We start from the raw sequence: 18,147 nt of genomic DNA, 5'->3' as shown, positions 1-18,147 counted from the left end.
ATACTTTGATTGTACTGTTGTACTATATATAGCATTAAAAAGAGATTAGAAGTTACTTCTAAACTCAAATGCAGCAAGTAAAATAAAACCTGAATATCTATATAATAAAATAAATAAAATATTTAATAAAAATAGTACTACTATTCTATCTATACTAACACTATGACCATTAAAAATATGCACTACCCTAACGATCACTCTCACTAGAGCAGCAGTGGTAAGATGTGAACCTGGCTGTAAGATCGACTGTATGAAGGTCAGAGTGGTTCATTTCACACAGAAGGATAAAAAAAAGGCATGAATAATAAGGTACATTATCATGCATGTTGTCAGAGTAGTGTTTTTGGTTTGCAGTAACATTTTTATTGCCAAGTTCATTCTTTTTTTTTATTTTTTAAATTTTTTTTATTTATTTTTTTTACTGCAAGTGTCTTTTCTTGCTCTGTATTAAGCCCCATCACAGCTGCAACTGAAGCACACTGCTCTACTTTGTATTAACCTTTTATGTCAATTCCTGTAGAACTTGGTGTGTCCTGAGCAATCAATGTCAAGTTTTTTGAGAATAATCAGTCATGCGCCATTTTTTTGTGGTGCATTAAGCTAAGCCCATTATAATTATACAGCATGAACAAGGCTTCCTTTAAGCTTTTCTTGAATCTTAATTAGTGAAGCTTCATTTCCTTTAGAATTTTAAGGAAAAGCAGTAATAAACATGAATAATAATAATAAAAAAAACATACATAGACATACCTGTGACACGTGCAAGTGCATTTTTAAAAAAGAATTTGATGTGTGAGAACTGAGTAGGAATTTGGTTCCAACACAACTTTATTATTATTTTTTATTTCAGTGAAAACAAAAGAACACTGGTTTTACTGAGGAGCAAAAGCTACGACAAATCACAGCCAAGAGATCAGCACAGAAAATGTTATTCATGTTTCCACAACTTAACGCAGACCTGCCAACCTTTACGCATCATTTTGCATGAAGGAACTTCGCATTTTAAAAATTGCTAGGAGGAGTTATTCAGAACCCCCCCCCCCCAAAAAAAGAGCAGTCTTCCTATTTCACTCAGGGCAGTGTGCTTGTTCAAGCTGTAGACTGGGGCAAATAAGGAGGTGCAGGGTCAGGTGTTTCCATAGGAATCCCTTCACTGCCTTTGAATGAACCATATCTCATTAACACGGTGCACTGCTGCAGGGTTTGTGTAGCCAGCTATGATGAAGGAGTTGGTGATATACAGCCCGGGAGAATCCAGTATTTCTGCCAGAGTGTTGATCTGACTCATGAGGGTAGTCTCATTTGTAGCCCCCGTGAAGGCCCTGGGAAATGGAAAGCGCCATGAATTGCTAATTGGCTGACAGATACATAACAGGGGTTAGATATTAAACTTACATGCACATTTTCACAGTAAATATCTATAGGCTGTATACTCTGGCATCAACAATGGCATATCATTAAAGTAAATATTATGCGTTTGACGGTTGTCGCAGAGGTAGCAACGTAGGATGTTTATAAGAGTAGTGGATTACACAGTCTAAGAGTTTTCAGTGTGTTGCGTCCTCTGCACAGAGAAACGGAGGACGCTGTGGTGTCACCGCTGTGGGCAGTCCAGGGGCAGGAGGTGGGTTGTGAAATCTTTTGGGGAGTTTCTCACACCACTGGAGTGAGAAAATCGATTTGGTTGATCAAAAGAAATGGATTTTAATAAATATTATTGAAAAAGTCAACAGTGTGGTAATCATGTCACTGTAACAACATTAAAGTTACAGCACCTGCTAGAGGCCAAAGAAATGAAACACATTTTCTAGTCGTGAACCTTATAGCTGACCTGGTGTAGACTGTAGTAGCAGTCCACTCCTCAATCACTATGTCAGGGTCAAGAGGCTGTGGTGGCTGAGCCTGGTGGTTTGAGGGAAGATAGTAAGCTATGGTGACGGCTCTAGAAAAGCTCGTGTTTGCCTCCTCCATGCGCACCACTGTCAGGATGGGTATGGTCATGCCCAGATAAATGCCTATGATGCAAAACACAAGACACACAGCCAGCTGACACACAGTCGCGTGATTCGGCAAATTGGTAAACAATGTTTTTTTGTTGCATCTATATTTTTTTCCCATTCCAGTTACCTAAAGAATTCTGTTGGCAAATGTATCTCATGATCTTCATGAAGCCGTAGCCAATGCTCTGTTCGTATGTGTCCTCTTTGACCGTGATGCAGGCCCAGTGCGCTTTGTCGTAGTGGCGCGTCTCATAAAGGACGTCCCCACACTGCAAGGCAATAAAAAATGTTTTACTTTATGTTTAGAAGGATATCAGAAAGATATAATTTCCTCACTTGGATGAAACGCACTATTCTGCGTTCGAACGTGCAATCTCCTGATGATGGTGAATGTGTTTTTTTCCACTTGGGAGCTACGCTTCTGTTTTATTTATACCTCTCCAAAACAATTAATTGGCAAATAATTAAGGCAGGACAGACTACCATGCTTGGTTCAGTACCAGTACACTGGTGGCCCTAATGTTCAGATACCCCTGAAGGATAGTTCACCCAAAAATGAAAATTCTGTTATCATTTACTCACCCTCATGTTGTTCCAAGTCTGTATGCGTTTCTTTCTTCCGTGGAACACAAGAAAAGGTATTTTGAAGAATGTTGTTAACCAAACAGTTTTGGTGCCCATTGTCTTCCATTGTATGGAAAAAATAAACACGGACCTTTTCTCAAAATATCTTTGTTTGAAATATCTTCCACAGAAGAAAGTCAGTCGTATATGTAGGGAACAATATGAGGGTGAGTAAATGATGACGATTTTAATTTTTGAGTGAACTGTCCCTTTAATTAACTGCATCAAGAATGTTGAACCCGCACCATTATGTATTCCAGACAGTAGTGCTGGACAGAAGAGTTCTTATTAGAAGATATTCTCTAATAAGAGAATATGATCTATGGCATCACTTAATTTGAGCTGGGAAAATAACCAGACTGGAATTGGGATGCGCTGAAAATGCGCTTGTTGACGATAAGCCTGTGTCTAATCTGGTATAATCCTGTTAATAAAGGCCTCTGGGCATTAACAGGGAAGACCACTCTGAAGTCCTTACATTTTTTGAATAACATGCTTTTCATATTACCGGATTTGTATAAATATATCATAAACGTTTGCTTCATCTGGAATACCGACGCAGTCAAAGTTCCAAATACAAAGAACACATTTTAACAAAGTCAACACAGCATTAATGTGGCATTAGAATATTGTGATTGTTAATACAATGGTCAGTGTCTAATAGCACTAGTTCAATAATGTGCATAAACAGCCTAGCATAACGGTATGTGGTTTTCATTTTCATTCTCTTTTTACATATGTGGTGCAGTCAGAAGTCAGTTATTTAATAAATTATAAGAGCTTATTTTGACTGCAAAGGATGGAGCTTTTCATTACGACCATTTGAATGACAAGCAGTCGTGTTTTTCATGGGAAAACATTTCAGCCCTCACAAACAGAGCAAAGGCTGCTGGGGAAGTATTAATTCACCTTCGTGAATAGCTCGCTGTGGTTCCAAACGTCGTGTAATAAAAGTGGTTGTCTTATCGTAGGGAGCTCAAGAGTTTCAGTCCCAACGATGTCACAGCCATCCGTAGCCAAAAGAGCAAAATTGGCCACACGCTCTGGGTGGGAGGGGTGCCATTACTTTCTCTCCCTGCCGATCACATCGACACTGAGTTTGTGATCTCATGTATGTGATAGCGTTTTCCTCCGAGTGTGTTATGCTGCCTCAGAGGAAGCACTTTTTTAGCAAAACCAGATTGGAGAGAAAATGCCTTTGTAATTCCAATATATAATCTCCAACTGTTTTTGACTTTTCAGGCTTGACAATGTGCATATTACATTCATGCCTCTGTATTTATGTACGAGTTGTGTTAAAACGTGTGTTACTGCACAGTCACTAAACTGAAGTGACTTCGCAGGAGTTCACTGCCTGCCGTCAGTCAGCTGTGAGTGAGATTTATCAGCAATTTCACGTGGTATTGTTTTACAACGATGATCAAAATGACGGTACATTGAAAAGACATCAATAAATGAGAAATCCGCACTCATAAACCACAGTCCCCAGGGTTTATTTCCCATAATTCACAAAAAGAAAAAAAGCAACAAAATAGCCGATAAAGTTTCCAACTATATGCGTAGGATCTGTAGTATATTTTATTTTGATTGTATTGTATTTTTTTGCTTGTATTTTATAGAAGGTGGTTGTCATGGTCTCGTCCTTTCTAGTGTGTGTGGGAGACTAAACACCGTGAAACATTCGATTTTAAGTTCAAATCTAAGACTTAAAGCTTAACATTCATGACGTTCTTGACGTTCATGTTCAAATTCAATTAATTTCTAGTAAAATCGTACTACTGGTTCGTTGTGCTCAATAGGCGCTTCTACGGTTAGCTTAAATGGACAACTCAACCGGCGTCCATAACTCCTACTCTAAAGAGTGAATTTGGAAGAAAGAAAAAAAATCTAAGAAATTCCGTTGAATATGATCCAATTAGTCAGGATTAACATAAAAATAAAAATTTTTTTTGCACAAATATTATTGTGTGCTGGTTAAAGCGGCTATTTCGTTAATAATGTCAGTCGCTCTTATTCTCGTCTTATTATTCATAATGACATGAGGTTCTTCGGCAGTGTCGAATAATTTAAATATTGAATGAATAACTTAATCAATTAAAATAAATAAACTAATCAATATTTATAAAATGTTTTATGTTTATGAGATAAACTATGCAAGAAAATGCCTGCAAAGGCACCCAGATTATGAATATTCCTACCTTCTCCTTGCGTGAGAGGAGTGTGAAGGGAACTGTTTCCCGCTCGTGTGTGCCATTATTATTAGTAGTTAGCTGCTGAATGGGTTCTGCCATATCTGTGAAGTTAAGACGAGGAAATGTGAACCACATGAACGTTGTGAGAGAATACCACACACACTTACATAAAACATGAATCAAGGCTCCTCCTTTCCGTTTCACTGCTTGATGATGAGAGTAACTTTTGCTGCAGTTAAAGTAAGGATTTATGTTACAGTGAGATTAGTTCACCTTGTAATACGTTTTCCAAAATACACTATAAATACTTATACTGAACATTAGCACTGCTGTGATTCTGCTTTTATACAGTAGTTCTTACAAACAAGAAATTCATATAGCGTAACTGACGTTTCAGACAAAATATGGCCAAATATTTTGTTTAATTTTGCTCCGTCAACAAAAACGGTTCCAAAAAGAAGCCACGGCTGCATAAAGCGTTGCGTGTTGCCATGCCAATGCACAGACTGACTGACAGCTTGTAGTAAGTGTAATAACCGTTTCGATGTAAAGAAGATACTGCTAGATTTTATGTAGCAAAAACGGACAAGCTGCGTGATACAAACTAAATGTACCAGCACTGTTAGATTAAATATCAGAACTCTTGGAACATCAGTAGTCCAATCAAAATAGTATGTGGAAGAAGGCAGACAGCAGTTTGAAAATATGCATCTGGCTGTCTTCACGTGTCTGAGGGAGCATGTGTTAATGGGGAAAGAACATGAATGTAGATGAACCGTTTCTGTGATGAACCAATCTTTCATTTTAATTCAATTTAGGTTTATTTGTATAGCACTTTTAACAATGGACCTTGTCACAAAGTAGCTTTACAGAAATGTATAAATAAAGTTTATAACTATCATCATTTCTAAGGCTATATTGCTAATGCTGGCATTTATGTAATAAATTAAGAGTAGGTTGTCATATGTATATAAGGTGCTGCTGGAAAGGTGTTTTTTTTTTTTTTTTTGGTGTGTGAATTTTCTATATTTCAGCATAAATTACCTAAAACATCAGATTTTCATACAAGTCTTTAAAATAGACAAAGAGAACCCAATTAAACAAATGAGACAAAAATATTATACTTTGTCAATTATTTATTGAGGAAAATGATCCAGTATTAGATATCTGTGAGTGGCAAAAGTATGTGAACCTTTGCTTTCAGTATCTGGTGTGACCCCCTTGTGCAGCAATAACTGTAATTAAATGTTTACGGTAACTGTTGATCAGTCCTGCACATCGGCTTGGAGGAATTTTAGCCCGTTCCTCAGTACAGAACAGCTTCAACTCTGGGATGTTGGTAGGTTTCCTCACATGAACTGCTTGCTTCAGGTTCTTCCACAACATTTCTGTAGGATTAAGGTCAGGACTTTGACTTGGCCATTCCAAAACATTAACTTTATTCTTCTTTAACCATTCTTTAGTAGAACGACTCGTGTGCTTGGGGTCGTTGTCTTGCTGTATGCCCCACTTTCTCTTGATATTCAGTTCATGAACAGATGTCCTGACATTTTCATTTAGAAATCTCTGGTATAATTCAGAATTCATTGTTCCACCAATGATGGTGAGTCGTCCAGGCACAGATGCAGCAAAACAGACCCAAACCATGATACTTCCACCACCATGTTACACAGATAGGATAAAACTCTTATGCTGGAATGCAGTGTTTTCCTTTCTCCGAACATAACGCTTCTCATTTAAGGGTTTGTAACCTTTTCCAGCCTGATGACCATCAACAACTTTCAGAAAATACATTTCCACAAACACGTGTTGTGAAGATGAGACTTTGATAGATCCCTGTTCTTTAAATAAGACAGGGCGCTCACTCACACCTGAGTGACATCCCATTGATTAACACCTGCCTCTAATTTTCACCTTCAAATTAACTTCTAATCCTAGAGGTTCATATACTTTTGCCACTCTCAGATATGAAAAATTGGATCATTTCCCTCAATAAATAAATGACCAAGTATAACATTTTTTTTGTCTCATTTAATTGGGTTCTTTTTATCTACTTTTAAGACGTGTGTGGAAAAAAATCTGATGTTTTTGCTCATATTTATGCAGAAATATAGAAAATTCACAAACTTACATGCATCACTGTATGTTGAGGTAAATGGAACCAGAGAAAGTCAAAGTTATGCAGTTATTACTCGTTCTTCAGAGGCCACATGACGAACTTAGTGTTTTGAAAAATGTAATTGTTTTGAAATGCTTTATTTATTTATTTTCGGTTGGGTTGAAATGACGCACAAAAAGGAATAAATACATTTGTTGCTAATGGGTAAATACATGAAATTCCCTGTCCTTTACTGTGGATTCACATGCCTCAATAATTTGCATTTAAGTTTACATGCAAGCATGGGCGAAAAATGCAAAAAGGTCGTGCTTTGCATGACCGTCCATGGGTTCCATGCATGCACGCGCATCTTTTCCAGGAAAAAGACAAACCCTGTTGTAAAAAGCTTAACTGTATCTTGCATATTTGACATGTTTATGCTTCACTTTAATGCCCAGCGAACAGTAAAACCGAACACTGATTTTTACACTCTGTGCATTAGTGTTGGGATAAATATGGTGAAAGGCAAGAAGTTCATACTTCTCCTTGCCCTGAGCCCTGATATCCGAAGACAGTGCATTTATTCAGAAATTAGCCGTCTCTTACTGCTTAGAGCTCAAACAGATCTACGTCACATTAGTGAGTGCTCCGAATTTGTTCTTTGTGTTGTGCTCATCCCTCATGGAACATGACGATATGAGCTTTGACCTGAATTTCCCCAAAGTGTTTTTGTTCCTGCAGAATACCAGACAGGTCAGACAAGCATTTCAGGAACTTGCAAGCATGATTTGAAATGCTACCTCCAGTCGATGACTTGCGCATGCCTGTTCGCACAGCAGTCTTTGTAAGTTAGATGACATTATATTAATGTTTCATTTTTTTTTTCCTGTGTGATTCGTCTATAGTGCAAATATGGGACTGCACTGCTACCCATCAGCTGTTTACAAGCTAAAATTAATTACTTTATTATAAGCCATGCTTGGTGTAAATGCATGTAACAAAGAAACAGCTGCATTATTCCTGTATGTAAGGACATTCTAAATATACATTTGGCTTTTATTAAGTGATTTCAAGGCAGACTAGAATCCAGGTATACTGTGGTCCAGGTTGAAGGTAAGAAGTACAATGTAGGTTGGAGAAAGTGCAAGAAATCAGGCATGCTACAAACTAGTGAGTCAACCTATGTGACATACGTTAGACATGGCTTCTAGCTAATGTACATTCCCTTTTGGTTGCGCCCTGTAATCTACTACACCCTTAGGCTGCATTCCTCTGATACTGAAATAGGTCAGCGCAGTTTGGCTTCGTTCCAGTCTGACAGCAGATCACAGGCTTGACTGAGTATGAAGACTAGAAATAGACCAGGTGATTGATTGATTTATTTTTCCTTCTTCTAATCTTCATCTGTCCAGTTTGGGTGAGTCTGTGCCCATGATGGCCTCAGATTTCTGTTTGTGGCGGACAGAAGTGGAACTCAGTGTGGTCTTCTGTTTTTGTAGCCCATCCACTTCAAGATTTGATGTTTTGTGCATGTTTAGATGCTTTTCTGCTCAACACGGTTGTAAAGAGTGATTATATGAGTCACTTAAACCTTCCTGGGAGCTCGAGCCAATCTGGCCAGTTTCCTCTGACCTCTCTTTATCAGCAATCCGTTTCCACCAACAGAACCGTCGCTCACTCAGTGTTTTTCGCACCGTTCTGTGTAAACTCTAGAGACCGTCCTGAGTGAAGATCTCAGATCAGCAGTTTCTGAAATACTCAAACCAGAGTGAATAAGAGTGAATACTGTATAGTAACATGGTGTATTTCTCCACATTTGATCAGTATGCAAAATATATTTTTTTTCCACATTTATCTTTTTGCGTGTAGAAAAGAAACTACGCGAGAATCTGTAAAAGCTTAATCACACAGGGCTGGGTGATCAGACGCTGTAACGTTGACGTTGTGATTAATTATGTCATAATGTGCTTTTCTGAGATATCATTTTATACAATTATAGTTGTATAAAAAATTTATTAAAAATAAAATTTGGTACAAAATCTTTAAAATGTTAACTTTCCCCCTTTTAGTAGTAAATATTTTTGTTTTTATTATTATAGTAAAAAATATTTCTTAATATAAAAATACACATTTGTTGTAGACATTAAATAGAATATTGAGTATTTTCAAAGCAGCACTACTGTATTCCTGGCAGTTTTCAAGCAAAACCTACATTGTTGCCAAAAGTATGTGGACACGTGACCATCACACCCACACGTGCCTGTTGAACATCCCATTCCAGATTTAATCCCCAGTTTGCTGTTATTATAATCTCAACTCTTCTGGGAAGGCTTTCCACTAGATTCTGGAGCGTGACTGTGGGGATTCGTGCTCCTTCAGCTACAAGAGCATTAGTGAGATCAGACCCTGATATGAGAAGGCCTGAGGTGTTCACTGGGGTTGAGGTCAGGGCTTTCTCTGTGCAGGACACTCGAGTTCTTCCACTCCAACCTTCTCAAACCATGTCTTCACGGAGCTTGCGTTGTGCACAGAGGCATTGTCAAGCTGGAACATGTTTGGGCTTCTTAGTTGCAGTGAAGCGAAATTGTAATGCTCCAGCAGACAAAGACATTATAGACAATGGTGTACTTTGGACTTTGTGACATCAGTTTTGGAAAGATCACACACGGGTGTGCCGGTCAGGTGCTCTCGTGATACATATCGTATATTGTAGAAATGCGTTGGAGAACCGTGATGTGATGTCCTTGTCATATCGCTCACGCCTAAGGTCACACGCCTCATCATAATGTTCTCTTTGTAAACACATTATTTGTAACATAAGCCACCTGAAGCCTAAGGCGCAGGATTTAAGAGGTGGAGATTATCTTCTTTAAAACTAGGTCGCCTAATAAAGTGGAGTTGGTTTTAAGAAGTTCTTAAATAAACCTACAGCTGGTCAGTTTACCTCTGGGCACTTCTATTCGGTGTCCTCTGGCGACGTCCTGCCAGTACCTCAGGAGTCTGTTCTGCTCTTCATCCTCCATCATCTCCCTCTCTTCAGCACCGCCTGTGCCGGAGTCTGAGAGCTGATCTTCGGAGAAAGACTCGAGATCTTCCAGAGTGATCATGCCATGCTGAGCTCCCGACCCATGGCTCTCTCCTCCTCCTCCTCCACCGCCATTAAACCCACAGCCCCCGCCGTCCATCATAAATCCAGGATATCAATCACAATCTCCAGCATACAGAAAGATATAACGGCGTGTCAGAGTTAATGAGTTAGTGCTTTGCCCTCGGAGTCCCGCATGCAACAAGTGCTTGAGTTTGAAAGCGTTTTAAAAAACCCAAACAAACAAAAAAAAAACTATTTAAAAACAAGTTTTCACAACACAGCTAACCTAAACGAAACAGCAACTGCTTATGGACTCGCGCGATGAGTCTCACGAGCTGCTGAACTTCACGTTTATACGCTCACGAGCGATACCACGTGATTGGACACACCACGTGATCGAGGTAGAACGAGGAAAAACTGCGGTGCTGGAGGACTAATGTGTTTACTTATTTATTTATTATAAACGTACTTATTTATAATAAACGTCTTTTTCTTTTTAGGTTCTTTCATGGTGTATAACAGTATAGGCTATATACAGTATAGGTATAGTTCTTAACTCTTTTATAGTAAGGGAACCATTTAACTTAATTAATATACAGGACAAAAGTCTTGCCTTTAAACATAATGAAATTAAACATTTGTGCATAAAAACACGATAAGAAGCAAACAGTAATAAAAGAGCTTTACACAGTACCTTGTGTATATGTGTGTGTATAAATGTGTATAACTGGTATAATTAGTGCAGTTTTGTAAGAAAATGAGCTTTAAGCGTTATTGAGCATCTTGCAGAACCAGCCACGATTCTTCTGGAGACTTTGACTGTCGCACTCGCTTCTTATTTTTGCAGCAAAAATTCCTTTTTTTGTTTTGTTCATATTTTTTTTTTTTTTTTGTCTGAAATGTGTCTCTTACTTAATATGCTGCTTTCTTTACTGACATACAAACATTTTTCTGTAACATTTCATTTTGTGCTAGAATACAGATGTTTGAGAATCTAAAATGTTAATAATGTAGAAGTTATAAAATAAAAAATCTATAACAAAGCTTGTGCTAAAAAAAAAAATAAAATAAAAAAGGGTGCCTAAGACTTTGGCACAGTACTGTGTATACATATGCATATAACTGTATATCAGACTGCAGCCATAGAAACAGCTCGGCACCTGAATAGATTAGAGGCAGCGTAGCGTATTCACTTTCACATTAAATGTTTTTCTCTCTTAATTAATTAAGTCACTGTCAGCTGGTTAGATTTATGGAGCAGGCTCTGAGAATGAAAAATAACAAATGCTTTCCTAAAATAGGAGAAATGCAAGAGAATTTGATGCTGTGAGAGCACTGGGTAAGACTAATGAAATGCAGAGAATTGGGAGTATTGAATAGCAGAAATTTAGGCACAAATGCACTGTATGCCTGGTTGAATCAAGGTCCTATAAAGAAATGCATGAATATTCAGTTGACCTTTACAAAGAGGAATAAAACCATTTTTGAAAATAAGTGGTGGCCAAATACCTGAATATATTTCTGAGTTATAAGAGTGGTGTCTTAAAATACCACAAATCAGTATAAGCTGATAGTTTTATGAATACATTCACATTGTATAAGAGGCTAATTGGGAATATCCTAGGGAAACAAGATGTCAAGATTTAACAACAGGGATAAGCGGAAAACGTAATTTCCGTCGATCATAATTGTAATTTGTTTCAACAGTCTTACAGTGTTCATGTGTGCAACAGGCTTATATTACAGCCATGACCAATACAAAATTCTAATGGAAAAATAATTAACCCGGTTCTTTGCTTTGTATCAGTGTATACCAAAAGAGACGCACAGTGATTGAGGACGATGGGTACTAAACACATGCTGTATAGTTTACACAAGCTCTTCCTCAAGACACACACCAACCCACAGTAAATCACAGGCAGATGAAACCCATTCATGTGTACACTACCAGCACTTGGTGTCCTTGAGAAAGCCAGTTGCTAGGGTTAGTCATAATAGTCTTTCGTCCTTGTGTGCTTTGCACTGTGTACGTCCAATCACAGCCACCCCATTTGTCCAGGCATCATCATCACTTAATGAGTTGAATTTGTAAGTTTAGAATGGTGGTAAAATAGGTGGTTGTATCGAAACTTTCATTAGATTTAGTTAATTAAAAAGAGGCTCTGAGTCATCACAGAGGTAGCTATAATTTTATTATTTTCTCTGGAAAAACAGAACATTCCTTGGTCAAAGTCTGCTTGCGCATATGTGTGAGAATGAGGGCAATTGGAAAATTCACGTAAGCCTGTGTGTGACTTGTCAGAGGTCATTTAATTAACCTCCTTCACTCTTGGCTTTGTGCTTGTTAAATAAAGAACACATGTTTTTTTTATACTGTATGCTGCAGCTCCATATATAAGTAGGCTACATTCAGGCATGAAATAATGTCTTATACACCTAATAGTGTGCATTGTATGTGCAATAGAGTTGTATGTAGAATTGAGTCTCTGCCTGATTTGAACAAAACGCAACTAGAGGTGTGCACTAGTTGGTAATATGTTGGTCAAAAAATAATAACTAGTTAGTAATTTAAACTATTGCTAGAATCCAGAGCACTGCTATGTTAATTAATAGTTTTTTCTTTTTTGTCTGGTAAGCTTCATGCACTATATGGCCAAATGTTTGTGGAAACCTGTTCATCGCATCCATATCCATCCCAAATTTTTGCCACAGAGTTGGAATCACACAACTGTATAATGTCTTTGTATGCTTTAGCATTACATTGTCCCTTCACTGGAACCAAGGGCTCCAAACATGTTCCAGCATGATGATGTCCCATGAGATCTATGAAGTCATGGTTTACCGAGATTGGAGTGGAAGAACTTGAGTGGCCTTCACAGACCCTGAATTCAACCCCACTGAACACCTTTGATGTAAACTGGAACACCGACTACATCATGGGGGAGTTGACTAAATCATGAATGGGATGTTCAAAAAGCACAAATGGGTGTTATGGGCAGGTGTCCAAATACTTTTGGTGGATATAGTAGACATAGTGTATCTGACCTGCGTGCATAAAAGTAAAAACTGTTCTCTTTCACAGCTTTTTTGTTTGGCCTTGTTGAATCCCAGTGCAGATACTGGATCCTACTGTACACGACTGATGAGAGAAACTAAATAATGAATTTTCAGTTAATTTCTGATATTACTGCCAATGAAGTGTCAGTCTTTATCATTATAGGTATTTACTAGCCCTGAATAGAACAATCAACAAAAGAGAAATGTGAAAGTAGAATGAGCTTGATCCGCATTGGCCTTCCCTTTCAGTGATGTCACAGAGTTACGTGGCAGAGCTGAGATCTGCTAGGAAAGTGATGTTAACTTTTTTTTCTTTCTTTCATGTATAAAAAATGGATAGGATAACATCGTTATTATGTTCTGTGAGTAAGGCTGTTGTAAATATTCCTTGTATTTTCTGATTAGCAGTAATTAGTTTAATGTCTTCTCATAACTTTTTTTCAACTGAATAGATTTGACTGTACTTTTTAAACTCATTTTGTAATTTGGGGTTCATTATCCATCATGAAGTATTAAAAAGGAAAATACTTTTAAAAATGTCTTCCTCAGAAGGCCTCTCTTTTATGTGTGTCTGAAACTGGGACATTGGGGGATTAAAAAAAAACAAAACAGAATCACTGTTTATTTTGTATTGTGTAACCGTTCCTGTGTATCGTGTTATCTAACAGCTGTTTTTTTCTGAAAAGGTCTTGGAAAGGTTTACATCTCGTCTGACCCAGATGCGTGTGCTTAACCAGCGTGATCTTCGCTCCCTCACAAAGTACCAGGTCATTCTGGCACGAGAGCAATTCAGACGCAACCCTCCACCACAACTCATGGTACAACAGTTGAAATCTGATATTATTATTATTGCAGATCTTGAGCTCACAAAGACTATGTACATGCTGCTACTACTACTACTACTACTAATGTATTATTATTACTATTGTAATTAAGAGTAATATTTATTTTCCTGCCCAAAAATAAGTGTGTGTGTGAATGTAAAATAGAAATTGTACTTTTATGCGTTTCAGGTCTGTAGTCAATTGAGTAAATCTGTAATTCGGGTTTCTTTTGTCTCACGTTGGATTGGATGGATTACATGCAAAGATGTGACAGTTTGTAGCATGAACTTCTACATAATCTGAGGCTTGTCCTCACTGAACTTGGCTTACAATCACAGTTGCTATATTCGAGGATGGATTTCTAATGCTTACTTTTGCTAGTGGAGTTTTGTCACTAATAAATTATTCATCTGATTAACCTAATTGATGGCATAAAATATGACCATAGTGCCAAAACATGAACACCGTGTGTAATATTGGACCTTTTTGGGATTGTTTTGGAGACAGGGAGCACAGCACGGGGCACTTGAGGGAGATTTCGCTCTGTGTATTAGCCTGTACCATGGTTACGAGCTCCTGCAGCAGATGGGCCTCAGATCTCTCTTTCTTTTCACACAGAACATTATGTCAGGCTCTAAAGGTACCTTGAGTGATTTAAACAGATTTGTTAAATGCTTCATTGCTTTTATAACTCATCTGTATTTCTAGTGCATATTTAAAAGCTTCCATATGTGCGTATAAGTATTGTAATTTTTTTCCCCTCGTAATTCATATCTTTTAAAAAATAAGCTGTATGTTGTGATTCATTTGAATTTTCTCAGAGACTTCACGAGCCAGAAATGAGCTGCAGCGCAGCCCCGTCTTCATGGACCTGTACAGGGAAATGGAGGCCATGTTTCTCAGCACTCCCAAAGGTACTTTATTCTACTCATCAACTGAAAGAAATTTAAGCTTATTTAAAAAGCTCAAGATCATGTACAGTGGTGGTTGAAAGTTTGTGAACCCTTTAGAGGTTTCTATATTTCTGCATAAATATGACCTAAAACATCGTCAGATTTTCACACGCGTCCTAAAAATAGACAAAGAGAAGTCGTTTAAACAAACGAAACAAAAATATTATACTTGAAATTTATTTATTGAGGAAAGTGATCCAATATTACATGGCAAAAGTATGTGAACCTCTAGGATTAGCAGTTTATTTGAAGGTGAAATTAGAGTCAGGTGTTTTCAGTCAGGTATGAGTGAGTGCCCTGTCTTATTTAAAGAACAGGGATCTATGAGAGCCTGATCTTCACAACACGTGTTTGTGGAAGTGCATCATGGCACGAACAAAGGAGATTTCTGAGGACCTCAGAAAAAGAGATTTTGATGCTCATTAGGCTGAAAAATGTTACAAAACCTTCTAAAGAGTTTGGACTCCACCGATCCACAGTCAGACACATTGAGTACAAATGGAGGAAATTCAAGACTACTGTTACCCACCCCTGAAGTGCAATCACTCCAGGAGCAAGACGTGTCACAGAGTAGTCACAAAATAGTCCACTGGGTCACAAAGGAACCCGGGTATCTTGTAAGCAAATAAAAGCTTCTCTCACATTGGCTAATGTCAATGTTCATGAGTCCACCATCAGGAGAACACTGAACAACAATGATGTGCATGGCAGGGTTGCAAGGGGAAAGCCACTGCTCTCCAAAAAGAACATTGCTGCCCATCTGCATTTGCTAAAGATCATGTGGACAAGCCAGAGGGCTATTGGAAAAATGTTTTGTGGATGGATGAGACAAAAATAGAACTGTTTGGTTTAAATGAGAAGCGTTATGTTCAGAGAAAGGAAAACACTGCATTCCAGCATAAGAACTTTATCCAATCTGTGAAACATGGTGGTGTTGGTACCATGTTAGGGTCTGTTTTGCTGCATCTGTGCCTGGACGACGTACCATCATTGATGGAACAATGAATTCTGAATTATAACAGAGATTTCTAAATGAAAATATCAGGACATCTGTCCATGATCTGAATCTCAAGTGTATAAATATATACCGACCCTAATCACATGTGTCATTCCAAAGAATGGTTAAAGAAGAATAAAGTTAATGTTTTGGAATAGCCAAGTTAAAGTTCTGATCTTAATCCAGTAGAAATGTTGTGGAAGATCCTGAAGCAAGCAGTTCATGTGAGGAAAGCCACCGACATCCCAGAGTTGAAGCTGTTCTGTACTGAGGAACGGGCTAAAATTTCTCCAAGCCGATGTGCAGGACTGATCAACAGTTACCGCAGACGTTTAGCTGCAGTTTTTGCTGCACAAGGGGGTCACACCAGATACTGAAAGCAAAGGTTCACATACTTTTACCACTCACAGATATGTAATATTGGATCATGTTCCTCAATAAATAAATGACCAAGTGTAATATTTTTGTTTAATCGGGTTCTCTTTATCTACTTTTGTGTGAAGCTCTGATATTTAGGTCATATTTATGCAGAAATTTAGAAAATTCTAAAGGGATCACAAACTTTGAAACACCACGGTACATGATATAGAATCGACTTTTACAGGCACTTAACCTTATCCAGGCTGTGTCTGAATTTGTTCCTTATTCATACACTATTTGTGGTGCAGCCATTTTGTAGCCACTTCCTCAGTAGTTCATTATAGTACACTACTCAAAGTCGTGATTTCTTTCAGCACACAATTTACTAGGACTAATCAGTATAGAATGATGCATCAGCACTGAATTGCAATTCAATACTTATGAAACCTGTCAAATAATCTCCATACTCAGTGCAAATGCTTGGATCAGACTAACTAGTTCAGTTTTCAGGGCCTGAGGAGCAGTATTTCCACAGCCATCCAAAACTTCAGAAACTGGACGAGGTGATACAACAGCATTTCAGTACATGGGTGAAAAGTAGAGGTAAAGTTTACCACTCTCTAATTCCACAAACTCCTATATTTAACATGGACCAAAGATAATACATTTAACTTTGTAAAAGTTTTGGTGAACCTTAGTCATTCTTGTAGAAATTATATTATGTAACGCATGTGACCGAGACATTAAAATATATACCACAATATTGTTGAGTTCTTCATTCTGATTGCCAGGAAGTTGTTGATTAATTAATCGCTTAACCGCGATAAATGACTGTTCCTTTTGCTCTCCAGGCTGAAATCAAATTCTGTTCTTCTTTCATTGGTCTAGGCAGTGCTCCAGACTCTGGGGACAAAGCAGAGAGTACAAGAGTGATGATCTTCTCGTCATTTCGCGAGAGTGTTCAAGAGATCGCTGAAATGCTTAACCGCCACCATCCCCTTGTCAGGGTCATGACCTTTATGGGGCAAGCATCAGCTGGGAAAGGGGTGCGAGGGTTCACTCAGAAGGAGCAGCTTGAGGTAACACCTTAACTATGAGTCTAAGAGCTGTGTACATTGCCTTCATGCTCAGTGTACATGACGGGATTATCTGCTTCCTTGTGGGTTTCAGTAGGAAAATACCAGGAAATTAATAAATAACCTTTTTTTTCTTTTTTTTCCACCCAAAAGTTGTATGTTCATGAAATGACTTGACAACTCTTGACATTTTCAGCATTTTATATATTTCCTCCCATGTCACCTCAGCATGATGTCCATTTATTTTGCTTTTCTTATGCTTTTCTTATATGGCCATTGAAATGGACATAGCAATGTAGATAGTGATGTTAAGACATAGTAATATAGCGCCAGTAGTTAAGTTTCATCATTTCCTTGCTCCTTTTTTATTTTTTTATTTATCTTTATTTATTTATTTATTTATTTATTTATTTATTTATTTATTTATTTATAAAAGCTGTCCTAAATAGGACATGGTTTATATCATTTATATTTTTATTGAAATTAGGTGGTGCGGCGGTTCCGAGAGGGCGGCTTTAACACCTTGGTCTCTACTTGTGTGGGTGAAGAGGGTCTCGACATCGGAGAGGTAGACCTAATCGTCTGCTTCGACGCTCAGAAAAGTCCCATCCGTCTGGTGCAGCGAATGGGCCGAACCGGGCGCCACAGGCAGGGGCGTATAGTGGTTATACTGGCTGAAGGACGAGAGGAGCGGGTGAGTCCGTTCAAAAAATAAATATATTTTTATTAATGATTCCCAGCTATATTCTAATTAGTAGTATTACGATTATGATGTACCACAATCTCAAGGTCAAAAAAACTTGTGCATCTGCATGGTTTTGATTCCTTGTTGGGTTGTATGTGTTTTTTTTGTTTTCTGACTGTGACACTTGCTGTGA

At 38.0% G+C, this 18,147-nt stretch overlaps 2 protein-coding genes across 4 annotated transcripts in view; one reads left to right on the top strand and one right to left on the bottom strand.

The window, feature by feature from the left end:
• fancm (FA complementation group M) overlaps positions 1–18,147 on the top strand; it is a 36,858-nt gene that overhangs the window by 5,368 nt on the left and 13,343 nt on the right. The window contains exons 6-11 of the mRNA XM_017475967.3: positions 13,746–13,877; positions 14,391–14,523; positions 14,705–14,797; positions 16,704–16,796; positions 17,082–17,272; positions 17,757–17,963. Of these exons, the coding sequence (XP_017331456.2) occupies positions 13,746–13,877; positions 14,391–14,523; positions 14,705–14,797; positions 16,704–16,796; positions 17,082–17,272; positions 17,757–17,963 (849 nt within the window). The remainder of the gene's footprint in view (positions 1–13,745; positions 13,878–14,390; positions 14,524–14,704; positions 14,798–16,703; positions 16,797–17,081; positions 17,273–17,756; positions 17,964–18,147) is intronic.
• Positions 811–10,358, bottom strand: soul3 (heme-binding protein soul3). Of its 3 annotated transcripts, XR_006983035.2 has the most exons (6): positions 9,859–10,358; positions 4,823–4,917; positions 2,128–2,269; positions 1,832–2,015; positions 1,533–1,661; positions 1,182–1,322 (listed from the first exon to the last, which is right to left on the bottom strand). XR_006983035.2 is itself a non-coding variant. In XM_017475969.3 (5 exons), the coding sequence occupies exons 1-5, from the start codon at positions 10,100–10,102 to the stop codon at positions 1,595–1,597; spliced, it is 732 nt and encodes a 243-aa protein (XP_017331458.1). In that variant the 5' UTR covers positions 10,103–10,358; the 3' UTR covers positions 811–1,594. The 3 variants fall into 3 exon arrangements, 2 of the variants coding, with proteins under 2 accessions (XP_017331458.1, XP_017331457.1); XM_017475969.3 differs by having other exon boundaries at positions 811–1,661; XM_017475968.3 differs by lacking the exon at positions 1,533–1,661 and having other exon boundaries at positions 811–1,322; positions 9,859–10,355.

Source organism: Ictalurus punctatus, chromosome 9, assembly GCF_001660625.3.
Source record: "Ictalurus punctatus breed USDA103 chromosome 9, Coco_2.0, whole genome shotgun sequence".
Classification (NCBI taxonomy): Eukaryota; Metazoa; Chordata; class Actinopteri; order Siluriformes; family Ictaluridae; genus Ictalurus; species Ictalurus punctatus.
This window is presented reverse-complemented; position numbering and strand designations above follow the sequence as displayed.